This window comes from Gouania willdenowi, chromosome 14, assembly GCF_900634775.1.
Source record: "Gouania willdenowi chromosome 14, fGouWil2.1, whole genome shotgun sequence".
Lineage (NCBI taxonomy): Eukaryota > Metazoa > Chordata > Actinopteri > Blenniiformes > Gobiesocidae > Gouania > Gouania willdenowi.
Genome location: NC_041057.1, coordinates 11574249 through 11587975, shown reverse-complemented (window position 1 = coordinate 11587975; position 13727 = coordinate 11574249). Strand labels below are relative to the sequence as shown.

Sequence of the window (13727 nt, the reverse complement as noted above, 5' to 3'; positions counted from 1 at the left end):
TGAATCTGATTAACGTAGAGCACTTTTAATGTGGAAGTGTTAGAAGTAGAACACACAAATGTGTAATTCACACTTGTGTTTTTTGTTTTTTTACATAAGGTCCAGCACACTTTAGATCAGACTGGACCATAAGTGGTCCCTGAACTAAAATGTGTTTAATGACCCTGCTTTAAACCAAACTTCTAAGAAATACAATCTGTGTTCAATGGATAAGTCATCTAGTTGGTGTTAGGAGTTTGAGTTCTTTGAGGGTTCCATTTGATTCCAGCACTGGAGGACATCTTTGATCCAAGGGTAGATCGTCCACAGGTTGGCAGAGCAATAGGAAGCGCTGAGGATCAATGGAAGAAGACTCATTAATGATAATACATGTGTCCTGCCTATACTATTAGGTCAAAATGAAATGCAATGAATAAAAACTGGGATTTTGCCATCAACACAAAACTTAAAACAGTTGGAGTTAGGTTTGAATTCACATGCTACATAACAGGAAGTATTTTCACAGAAGCATGTTCCGTGTGTTTTGTATGTACAGTATAAGATGTTTAAGAGCTCAGGTTAACAAATCCTATTTCACTGGAAGTCAAAAGTTCGGCGACTGAACAAGGCCAGTTGTCTCAGCGCTTTTCTCCACGTTTAACCAGGTCTAAAGGTTTCCTAATAATAAGCTTTAATCGTTATTCCAATCACATGGTCAGCATGGTGTGTTTTCTCCATGCTTGGATTTCATACATTTACCGCTAAGGAACGATTTGTCACGCTCACCTGTCGTAAGGTTCCTTTTCCCTGGAACATTTTAAGGAGCACAAACAGTGGGATGAGAGAGAGGGAAACTGTGGAGATGAACCAACCCAGGATGTTCGCCCACATAGGATAAACATAGGTGTTGCTGAACTTCAGTGGGGAATATCTGACAATGGAGAAGATGAAGGTTCCCTGGGGTGACGAAAAAAAACAAAGATCTTGACTTACAGATGGTAACCCGATAGTAACAAAACAGTGAAAGGTTCTCTCAGGGGCATGTCCCACTGTACATACATGTTACATACACAAGAAAACCATCGCTCCAAAGAACATTTTCTCAAAGCTTAAAGTGCATAGGTCGAGGACAGACATGGGCAACAGGGGGGCCACATGTAGCCCTCAATCTAAGCAAAATCCCCCCAAAATTGTAACTCAAGAAGTTGGAAGGAATATGAGGTCCAACATAATACACGAAAAACACACCAAAAAAAGCCCAAAAAAATACAAAATGACTCGAAAAACAAAGACAGGTACAACAATCACTTAAACAAACAAAATGGCTCCAAAAACACACAAAACCACAACACTTTGCAGAACAGCTCCACTGAAAGTGACAGGAAAATACAGGAAACAACAACAAAAATGTAGAAAGTGACCCCAAAAACATACAAATCAACAACAAAAATGCATAAAAAGACAGAAAAATATACAAAATTACAAGAACACAAACAAAACAAAACAATAAAAACACACAAAATAACTAAAAACTGACAAAACATCAAAACCCGACAAAGCCACAAAAAAAAAGAGAGAAAGAGAGAGAGAGAGAGAGAGAGAGAGAGAGAGAGATTTTGTTGATGCTCTGATTGGTCATTATTAGATCATTTATTCTGACATAAAAGTTGATAATGTGGCCCTTGGATCAGATACAATCAATCACATGTTTGTGGCCCCTGTTGTGATAGAGTTGCCCATCCTTGGTCTAGGAGATATTGCTATACTACATAAAATTAATACATTGGGTTTGGGCCAAATTTGTCTCACCAGATCAAAAAAAACCTTAATCATTAGGTAAATAACTATTTAGTTCTTATCTGTAACTAAAACCAAAAGTCATTTGTGCGTCATTTACATGTGCAAGCGTTAAAACAAAGCAACAACAATAATACATTCTATAATGTCATGGTCTCGCATGTAACATTATGTTTATTATAAAACTATTGTGAAAATATACATACAGTATATCATATATATACAAATATCTGACAAACACACAGCGGGGTATACGTAAAGATAATTGGGCTGTTTTGTCTTCCCGACCAAGGCTGGCAAACCTCAGATTATAATGTGTTTTATGAGATTATCAAATAAAATTATTATCCTATCCTAATGTCCGAGAGAATGCGAGTATAGGCCACCTGGTTGTATTCATCATGTTGGCGATGCTCGTGACCAATAAAAGAAAGCTCTGTATTTTACGTTACATGCTAATAAAAGATGAACATAGTTGGAAACACAGGAATTGCAGCTAACGTATCCAATCGTAAATGCTTTTGGACAATAGCTTTTTTTCACATATTTACAAGTCAGTGAGAATAGCAAAAGTCCATACGCAATATAGGTAAATCTTCTAGGTGTATACGTATATAGTGTCTATTATATATATATATATATATATATATATATATATATATATATAGTATTATTACTTATTGAAATAGTAACATTTATTTTATTATAATGAATTAATGTTAATTCAACATTTCAAATTGTGTTTCCAATGGTTTTCCTGGGATTATTCTACATATAACACTACACATGTGTTTTTCATTTATTCTACACTGTAAAGAATAAAAAAGTTGACCTTGAGCAATAAGTTTGCATGTTTTTTAGTTAAGTAAAGTCAACTCAATATTTACAGTGTATGATGTTGCATATTATTTTATTTTTTTTTTTTCATTAAAAAAAAAATTACTACACTAAAAATTACCAAATAACTAACGTGACAGCGAAAAAAAAATGACTCACAAAACAGATAAAGGGGGTGATGTAGCGCCAGCAGTGTTTCATGAATAAATGTGGCCGATATCCGATCATGTCTGCGATGTTTCCGTAGAAACGATCGCTGCCTAAAAGAGGAAGAAAACACATCGAAATGGTCAACTTTGGTTTCAAAATACATTTCCAAGTGTGTTTCAAGCAGGGTACAATGTCATCTTTTTTTTATTATTATTCTGATATTCAACCTGATGTGTGTTTATTTACCGTAGACCCAGCCGATGCTGATAGACTGAAAGAGAGACAGTAGGAGTAAGGTGTGACCATTACACACATGATGGTCTAAGAGCTGAAGCAGGTAGATTCCTCCCTACAAACAACAATGGAATTATTTTAGCCATATTACTACATAGAACCTTTATATAACCAATCAAACAGATGGTTTGAACATTCAATTGTTTGCATTCAACATGATTGTCATTATTTTACATATTTTACCCTCCCAAGAAAAATTGTAATTCTGAAGAAATTTTTTTAATACTCATATTAAACTATATTATTATTTTTTTCCTAAAAGTCTCTGAGAAAACTTTAGATATTGTATCTGAATGATGGGGCATCATTTCTTCATTCCTTAATCCAAGATTCTACAGGTTATTCTTAATGTTTTATCTGACGCTACTGGTTACAGTTTTATATATATATATATATATATTTATTTTTTATTTTTATTTTTTTCTGAAATTTAAGGTAAAAAATGCTATTCTTATTTTAAGATAAAACAAATACAAGCTTTTCTCAACTTTCTTTATGTGAACATTTTTAGCCACATTTTACTTTAAGTTTTATACATAAGCCTGACATTATATGTCATTAGCATTAATAAGGTAGCATGAAGGCTGTCATTAAGTGTCGTTCACTAAATGATGACACCTTTGGAGCTATGTTGGCATTTATGGGTTAGGTGGGAGGCTCTAGTGGGATTAGGGTTAGGGGTTAGGCTATGATTAGGGTTAGGAGTTAGGGGTTAGGTCAGGGTTAGGTCAGTGGTCTGTGACCTTTACTCTCAAAGGAGCCATTTTGCCTCATCTCACTTGGATTAAAGTCCTCCCGGAGCTGAAAATAATACCTTCTCAATGAAGACAATACAGCCCAGATACAGTAGCACGCATACGTCTCACCGATGTCGGCCTCAGATCGTGCGTCAGGATTCTACTCCTAATGCGTCTTTTTGTGTGTGTTTTTCCCCCCAAATCAGTGATATCACTTAGAAACTTGTTAAACTGTAAAATGTCACTGTTTTTGTGCTGGGGCTCTTTTGCTTATGCTGCTGAAAATACATTTATGATCATGAACTGTGTCTGTCTTTATTTTGTCCACACATAATAAGCTATTTAGTGGTAGTATATTGTTTTTTGTTGTTGTTGTTTTTGTGATATTGCCATATTCCTATCAGATTTAAGTAAATATGGAGATATTCATATTAATTGAATGATCTGAGCTAAATAAAGATTAATATAAGCTGTAGCGAGTCCGCGCTGAGCATCTTTAATCCATCGTCCAAACGCTGACGTCTCCGCTACGTCTGACCGATGAGCAAACGCTCACCATAATACGTCTCACCGATGCAACTTCATTCATTGTCGGAAAGATGTATGTGTGCTATCAGGGACTGTATTAAATTATGTACAGTTAAAATGATCTGGAATACTGTTTGATTTGATTTAAATTGATTTATATTGATCATGTAAATGGCAACTTAAAAACAGTTTAAAATCAAATTAAAATAAATTGACCTCACGAAATAACAACAAAACAGTGTCTTGCATTTTCAATCTCAGTTTACATGCACACAATGTTATATAAAAAATATCATTTTTTTTTAGTTAATGTATTTAAAGGGCCACAAAAAATAACTTGAAGTTTGATAACGTATGATCATGTGGTCAACACATGCTAATGCATATTTCTTGCCACACACAAAGCATATTTAACCGACACATTGGCGGTTAATGAATCTGTTCCCACACAATTAAAATCTCCATTTTCTTCCAGAATAGTGTTTTTGTTGGTTTAGTTATCTTATATTTTTATCTATAAAACTTTAAGTAAAGTGTTCCCATGTTTTTAGTTTATTGATAAATGTAATAAAAGGTGTGTTTTTGTTTGCCTGATACAAACCTGAGTTACTAAGAGGAATCCAAATGAGCAGCAGGTACAGCAGATAGCCAGCAGTGCTAGCTCCCGTCTGTAGCCTTTTTGGAAATAAGAAGGGAATAAATCCACCAGAGATGTCATCAGACACTCAAGGCCAACAAACTGAAGGAAGAAGGAGACAATGGACGATTATTGGCATTTTCATGCTTCTTGGATTTTGATAATTGTGGGGTAGAAAAGCTTTGTTGGTACCTGACTGTCAAGACCAAGCAGGATGATCATGAGGAAAAAACACACGGACCAAACCTGAGGCATGGGCATCATGGCGACAGCACGTGGGTAGACAATAAATGCTAAGCCAGGTCCTACAAAAGTACCGGATACAACATAAACATACATCACAGCCCCTTTATGAAGTTCAGACATCAGTCATTACAGATGTGGATATGGATTGTTGCCAAAAATGAACACGCCTATTATTTTACAGGCAGTGGTTATCCGTACAGTTGCCGTATTAATATACCGACATTCTATTCTATTATCCTATTATTATATTGTATTTTTATTTTTAATTTTAATTTTAATTTTAATTTTAATTTTAATTTTAATTTTAATTATTATTATTATTATTATTATTATTATTATTATCTTGTTATTTTATTTAGTTCTGCACATATTAGTCTAAATACTGTTAATATTTATTTTTTATTTTTAATTTTTTTTCTAGTTGATTGTTATTATTTAATGTTTACACTATTAGAGAGAGCACAGTTCACCAAGTCAAATTCCTCGTGTGTATAACATACATTACTTGGTCAATAAAGTTGTTTCTGTTTCATTTTCATTACATTTCATAGAAAATAATCACCGTCATATTTTACAAGCTACTAACTAATCACATAACATGTTTTTTTTTACATTTGTGTCAATTACGTCATAATTTACAAAAATCCACCTTGCATTTTTTTTTTAAATATATTTTATAAATATATTATATCGAGTATACCATTGACCATGCATCAAATCTGCAACACATTTGTCACAATTATTCAGTGAAGACAAAAATTTAAAGACGGTTAATTTAATATTAAAAATGTTATCATGTGCAGCAGTATTTAACTCTACTAAGTATATTATCTTTGCAAGTGTGAATCCTGGACAATAAGTCTGATTTTAGATGGAGTTAATTGGTGACTAGAGCTACTTAGGGCCCCTCACATGGTCCATGCGTGATACCTGGTGCCCATTGGCCCCGTGTTGGTGACCCCAATGCGAACATTTTGAAATCAAAGTTAAAGGCACTCTTTTTCTCCACTGCGTATGATTGAGAGGGAGATTTTTGGTCGTGTTGTTGTTGACGTCGTGTGTTTGTTGATGATTTAAAATGATTTTAAAAAAAATAAAAATAAATAAAGAAATTGCTGACTCGTGTTATTAGATTTTAAGCTGTTGAATTTTTCTGTTGCACTTTTTGATCATGCGAAGCACATTGAGTTGCCTTGTGTATGAAATGTGCTATATGGATAAATTAGCCTTGCCTTGCCCTGCTTTATATCATCCACATTCCCCACATTTTCCTTTTGCCTCTGCCTATGTGCACTCGTTGAGTATCCTCAGATGAACCCAACTTTATTTTTCAACAAGAAGGAATGTCACACAAAGAGAGAGAGAGAGAGAGAGAGAGAGAGAGAGAGAGAGAGAGAGAGAGAGAGAGAGAGAGAGAGAGAGAGAGTTAACATAAGGAGGTATCAGCTCTGGCAGAAAGCTCCTTAATTTAGAAAGATAAAAAGCTTGAGAACCAAAACCCATCACATGACTGGACAGAGTCAGAATAACATGTGCTATCAATCCGGAGGGACATATTTTATCTAGAGTTAGCCCTTACCTGATGCAGCCACTTCAGAAATATCAACTCCTTGTTCATAAGTCATGAAACCCAAAATAGAGAAAAGAGCAAAGCCTGCCACGATACTGGTGCCACTGTTCAGGAGACACAGGTAGAAACAGTCCCTGAAAGAACAAAAAAAAACAAACACATTGTAGATCTAAAGATGGCTCCTTTAAATCTACATTCACATTAATATAAAACATCAGGGCGCTACATTATCTAGTTCCCCTACCTGTAACAGTCATTGTTGTAACGGTTGTAGCTTCCCAGAGAAGTGAGGAAACTCAGGCCAACAGCGTATGAGAAGAAAACCTGAGTGCCCGCATCCATCCACACCTGAGGAGCCATAACAATAGACACAAGTGAGTGAACATGTCAGGAATCCATAAGTTACTGTTTCTGCTGCTGAACGTCTTACCTGAGCATCCGCTAGACGGGAAATATCAGGGTAGAGATAGTAAATCAATCCATCCATAGCTCCAGGTAGGGTAACGCCCCGTATCAGCAAAACAAGGAGCATGACGTAGGGGAAGGTGGCTGTGAAGTAGGCAGCCTGAAGGAGAACAAAAAAACACAGGGTGAAAAACTGTTATTGGGAAGTGGCTATTGTTTATTATCAGGTTTAAAGCGCAATTATGAATTGAACCATTTAGAGCACATTTGTCAAACTCAAGGCCCGAGGGCCAAGTTTGGCCCGCCAGAGCATCTAGTCTGGCCCTCGGGAAGAGTTTGTTCAAAGTAAAAATTACAGCAAAAACAGGACTTTTTGTAAATTATCAAATAAATTGTAGATAAAAACCTATTCTCGCAAATTGTCCCACAGAAGTCTGGCAATTTACATTTCAAATTTCAAGACAATTTGTTGCAAAGTTAATAATTTTCAATAATTTCTTAACATTCAGGATTCAACAGCCCAATGTTGACAGGAAGTCGTGGTAATCCTGAGTTTACCATGTTACCATGACTGGAGCGTGTTGGCTGAGCATGAGTCTGTGCTCTCTGAGTGTTTTTATAGTTTTTTTTTAATATTTGATAATTCATAGTTAATCATAGATTTGGTGCTGATTTTGTTTCCACCATCCACCTCAGCTGTAATTATATAAATCCCCTTTTAAGCCACAGGCAAGCTACAAGCAATCAAAATGGGGCAGTCATGGCTCAGAAGGTAAAGGGGGGTCATCTTTTGATCAAGTTGTTGGGGATTCAATCCTTATACCTGTATAGTGCTCATGGGTAAGACACTGAACCATATAAGTTGCATCCATAAGTTCAACCACTGCAAACAATTTAGGGTTCAGTGTCTTGCCCAAGGACACTTTGACACATAGACCGGGATCAATCCCCCAACCTTTTGCTTAGAAGACAACCCCCTCAACCACCTCAGCCGTGGTCACCCAGATTTTATTTTTCCAACTGCATTTTTTGGGTCATTTTATTTTATTTCTCAGGTTCTGTTTGTTTTGTGTGGTCATCAGCCCCTGTGTTCCTCTTTCTAGTCTAGTGTGTTAACTCTTGTCTTTGTGTTTCCAGGTGTTCCTGCTCGTGTTTCCACCTCCCAGTGATGTCAGTGTGTTTGGGTTGTGAGTGATTAGCTCCCTCATGTTTTCCACCCAGGTGTTGCCCGTTCCCAATCAAGCCTCCCTCACTATTTAGCTGAGTGTTTGAACGCAGTTTGACGGTGGATCATTGTGGATGTTGCCCTCCTCATGTGCTGCTGCGTTTTGTCCTATATGCGCGCCGGTTTCCTTGTGCCTTTTTGGTTTTTGTTTGACTTGAACGTTAAACACGGACTCTTACTTTGAAAGCTTACGATGCCTGATTCTGTCTCTGCGTTTGGGTCCTCATCCACGACTCCGAAACATGAAAGCATCATTATTGCAGGCCCATTTTTATCTATAGTATTGTTTCGTCTACCCTGTATCAGGAGCTGAACACTGACCCCTCCCTGTCCAAATGTCATTGCCCAAACAATCACAGCAAAACTATGACTACAGCAACTTTGTGTATGTTTTATTGTTTAATGTGTGTTCGTAGTTTTCTTAATTAATACTATGCATTTTTAAATGCCTCGCGGGGATGAATCATCAACCCACTGTTACTATAATACCACCGATAGTTTAAAACACAACGGACAGTGTCATGACTAAATCTTTCAATTGCCAATGAGAAACGATCTGAATGTTAGACGACAGAAAATAATTGTGCCGTGTTTAACATTAAAAAAGGTTCGACGTAGAGTTTCATCTTGGATAGAAGTTTGCGCCCCCTATTGATATGCCATCACTGCTTAGCAACAAATTGATGTTTTAAAGACTGAATTTCAACAGTTTTATACAAATTTAAGTTGTTAAAGAAAAAAGGCCAATTACAGGAAAAAGTAGTTTTTTAAAAAAAAAATATATACTCCACGAACAAGTGCAGGAAACAACCCTAGTAAAATCATCTCTGACATCTCATTCAAGTATTTTTCTACTTTTAAATGAAAAGTATTTTAATAAAGTGCGGCAACACTTTAGTTTAGGGAACACCTATTAATCATTAATTAGTTGCTCATTAGCATACCAATTAGTAACATATTGACTCTTAATTATTCATTATTAAGTACTTATTAGTGCATTAATTGGCATGGCCTTAATATACAACCAGTAAGCCATTAACTAAAAGTTTTCCCTCAATAACCTCAGAATTATTACTTATTAGTAGTAAGTAAGGAAGTTGTTGTATATGAATTATGATCTCAACATGCTACCCTGTTTGGACTGCGAGACTGCCATTAAGTGTATAATAAGGCATTAATAAGAATAAGGCATAATAAGTACTTAATATGACTAATTAAGAGCTAATATGTTACTAATGCTAAAAAGCAAGTGGGATGTAACGATTCACTCAACTCCCGATACGATTCGATTCACGATACTGGGTTCACGATACGACTTTCTCACGATTTATTTTACAAAATGGGAATGTTGACAAATGACTGAAAAATATTCCTTTATTTTTTTGGGGAAAATACGGTACTATTTTCTTTTTATTTTTCATTGTCAAAAGAATCCCTTGATAAACTATTCAAAATGATGCAATTTAACTAAAAATAAATCTTGAATGAAATAAATAAAGGAATAATACAAATGAAGAAGAAACCTATTAATTTAAATTCTGGTTCTATAGTAAACAATTCAAAACTGCATAATAGTTCTTTTTCTTTTTAAAAGTGCAACTGAAAATGTATTTTGTGCCTTAACAATTGGACTTTAAAAAAAAACCAGTCATTTTACTGTATTTACGTCAGATATTTGTTTAGACCAGCAGAGGGCGCTGGTAACCCAGTGGTCGGTTGGCATGCAGTTATTCCACCAGTGAAGAAGAGATGCTATGCTAGCAGACAGAGCTAATAGAAAAATGTGACTTTTACAGATATTCACGTAATATTACAGATATTCTTTCGGTGCTAAAGGAGTAAAGAATCATTTATGAGCATGTTTAACAGTAAATGGCGGCCAGAAAGAAAATAGTAGCAGATTCCACCCGTCACGTCCGCTTCTGGAAGGATTAATATCTGCTGTTTAAAAAAAGTACTGCGATTCAATTTTCAGAGCATCGATGTGAACCGTGGTACCTATGAATCGATTTTTAACTGCCTTACGATTAATCGTTACATCCCTAAAAGCAACTAATTAATGATTAATAAATGTTCCCTAAACTAAAGTGTCACCTAAAGTGCATATTCAGTTTCCATATGTGGCAAAGCAACCCTGCAGTCGAACCTTTCCTGTTGACTTGATGCCTTTCCAAATGCAGAAGTAGCAGATGACCCAGCTTAGGATGAGACACAAGGCCAGCTCCCACTGCAAGCTGCCCACATCCTCAAGTCCACTGGAAATATTCAAAACACGGTGCCTGGAGAATCAAACGGATACATTGGACGAATTAAGGTCATGTTGTTCAAAAGCTGAGTTTGAAGATGAGTGGATGAAAATGGCTTTGGGTTGGGTTGGGTTGGGTTGGGGGGGGGGGGGGGGGGGGGTGAAAGGTGTGGGAGGGGACGAGATGAAGAAAAATTAACATGGAGTTCTTGCTTACTGCCAGAACTCCACAACAGGAAGAGTGGTATTCATTTGTTTTGTCATGTTCCCATTCAGGTGGTCAATGTCCAAACATGAGTCTGCAACAAGATGAGACAACACCAAAAGAAAGACATGGTGTTAGTTTTTTTAAAGCCACAAACAGTTTTTTTTTTTTTTAAAGCAGTGCAATGCCTACTGTCAATAATAAACAAACTCTTGATCAAAACCTACCTGTATTCCAGTATTGGCCGCACTGAGTCCAAGGCAACTCTGCGCTGAAGGAGGAGAACAGGTAGAAAAAAGCCCAGGCCAGGATAGTTATGTAGGAGGTTGCACTGAATAAAATGATTAGGTGGCTGGCAAAGCCCATGCCTGTGGGAGGAGCCATGTATGAGTGGCATGGTACAGATGCAGTGAAAAACAATGACACACACATGCACTGACAACTGCAACAGAAGGGTTTAAAGTCAAATAAAACAAGCGCCAAATCTCTTCTTTGCCATGTAAGGTTTTCTCTACCTTCTTCCCGATTTTTTTATTTTTTTTATTTGAACAGCTCCGTTCAGTATAATTTTAACGAGGTTTATTCCAGTTACAATTTAGTCGACTAAGGCCCACACTCAGGTGGTCAAAGGAAGACGTCTGTGTCTCTCTTTGTTCTCTCTGCTTCTCTATCTATGTCTCAGTCTGCCCCTGTCTATGTCCGTCTCTATCTGTCCAACAGTAAAAAAAAATAAATAAAAATAAAAAACAGTTATTTTCTCTCTGGCCCCCTTGGTATATAAAGGTGTCTGGTACAAGCATGATTTAGCATCATAGTGAAGCCTGACTCCCCTCTGCTGCTGACCATGGTGTAATGTATACACGAGGTACAAAGATCATTCACATTTTAAACAGTTGGGAGATATTTCAAATGTGTGGGCAGTTCACCCCCAATTTTGAGGGGGAAATGAAATAATGATTAAATGCCAAATCCAGATCTGATCTGGATGAAACTTTCATAAAGATCGATCAACTACAAACTGAGATATGATATTTTCATTTCCTTTATTTATTTTTTTTGCCAAATTATCTTTCAAACGAATCCAGAATCAGTATATTCATCTGAATCCCGTCCAAAATAATCATTAAATCCTGTGTCTTTGGTTAACATTTTGTCAAAATCCATTAATGACGTAATCAGACAGACAAACAGATATTGTATTGTATTTTTATTTGACAGGGACGATATCAGAATCAGAATCAGAATCAGAATCAGAAGAGCTTTATTGACCAGGTACAGTTTAGAACAATACGAGGAATTTGACTAGGTAGTTACAGTAAATGTACCAGAGTTAGCCTAATGGCTATTTGTCATCTGTTGTCCCTGGAAAGCTGTTAAAAGTCACTCTTAAAATAAAATCTATCAACATTAGTGCAATGAAAAAATGATATGGTGTGCACATCACACACAAGCAAATCATGCAATAATCACTACAATAAATCTAAATTAAAAAAAAAAAAAAGAGAGAGAGAGAGAGAGATTTGAATGGGTGTTATTTACCCTGAAAAAGTGGGCAGATTCTTCTCCAGCAAGTGATCCCACCCTGTGAAGTGTACTGGCCCAGAGCAGTCTCCAGGAAAAATAATGGGATTCCACATGTGAATATGAACAATATATAAGGGATGAAGAACACACCTGTAATACACCAAGGCATTAATTTGCAGCTGCATGTGCACACTTACTAAATAATTCATCAATATTAAAGAAGACACTTCAGGTAAGAAAAGCCAGTCAGTGACTTACCTCCACCGTTCCTGTAGCACAGGTAAGGGAACCTCCAAACATTCCCAGGTCCAATGATGGCTCCCATTACAGTGAGAATAAACTCTGTTTTGCTTCCCCAGTATCCCCTTTCTGTTCCCTCTTTGGTTTTGGGGTGTTCTTTTGCATTCTTTCCATCCACGGTCATCTTTGTCACTTTTAGATCACCCTGTTACCATCTAAATCTGATCTAAGGTACAGTGTCAAGCGATGATAACATAGAGTAACCCCTGCTTTCTGCTGACCTGCCTCTAGGGGAGATATTTATTTATTACCTTGATTGTGGGCGTTACTCCTGACGCAGTAAGACACGCCCACTCAGAGAGGCGGGGCAGTGCCTGGCAGTAACTGATCGCTGACTGCTCAACTACTATATATAATACACAACTCACAAGCATGCACACACATACCATATATTACTCATAAACTGTCCCTGCTTTACTCTCGTACTTTACTCTCAAAAAACTTGTGATCTGCAAAATTAAAATATATATTTAAAAAAAAAAATGAATTTGTTGCATATTTTAATACTGTGCGCATTCGTTGTTCCTCAGAGTAAACAAGTACAATAAAACAAAATAAAAATGAGTGGCAAAATAGTAGAAAACTATAAGACTTCGTACACATTTCAAAGGTATGACAAAATAAAAAGCATCTTCGTTTCTACAGTAAATGAAACGGTTATGTAAATAACCTCTAGAGGGCAGTGTTTCTTACAATAAGCGTCATCTGCCCCTTTTTTCTTCTTTGAATCCAAAAACTTTTTAAAGATGCAGATTTATTTGGTCAATCAGCTAAAAATCACGATATTAAGGATTTTAAACAATATTCTTAAAAAAAAAAAAAAAAAACTGTAGCCAAATGAGTTTACAAGAAAAGATGTGTAAAATTTCTCAAAAGCTTTTTATTACTGTCACATACGTCAAATACATAATAAAATAACAACATTCATATCAGCATTAAAAATAATTATAAGTCTGGGCATTTCTCTCATTTTGTTTGTTTGTTGTTGCATCGAGTAATTTAGTATACATTTGTTTTCATTATGTACATTTTTCTCTCATGTTTGTGC

General features: G+C 36.1%; 1 protein-coding gene across 1 annotated transcript; it reads right to left on the bottom strand.

Annotated features, from left to right (window-relative positions):
- Positions 1 to 214: 214 nt before the first annotated feature.
- On the bottom strand, positions 215 to 12803 carry LOC114476027 (sodium- and chloride-dependent GABA transporter 2-like). The gene is made up of 14 exons (XM_028467268.1): positions 12638 to 12803; positions 12395 to 12529; positions 11083 to 11223; positions 10868 to 10949; positions 10552 to 10684; positions 7206 to 7340; positions 7020 to 7123; positions 6785 to 6909; positions 5152 to 5264; positions 4924 to 5061; positions 3010 to 3112; positions 2773 to 2873; positions 766 to 936; positions 215 to 331 (listed from the first exon to the last, which is right to left on the bottom strand). Exons 1-14 carry the CDS (start codon positions 12801 to 12803, stop codon positions 215 to 217), a joined length of 1764 nt encoding a protein of 587 aa, XP_028323069.1.
- Between the last annotated feature and the right edge of the window lie 924 nt (positions 12804 to 13727).

Excerpts from the sequence above, each read along its gene's own strand:
- LOC114476027 (XM_028467268.1), bottom strand. The coding sequence starts at position 12,803 with ATGACCGTGGATGGAAAGAATGCAAAAGAACACCCCAAAACCAAAGAG. Across the intron at positions 10,950-11,082 it reads CGGCCAATACTGGAATACAG|ACTCATGTTTGGACATTGAC; the intron begins GTAGGTTTTGAT and ends ATCTTGTTGCAG. Across the intron at positions 332-765 it reads GAAAAGGAACCTTACGACAG|CGCTTCCTATTGCTCTGCCA; the intron begins GTGAGCGTGACA and ends ATTGATCCTCAG.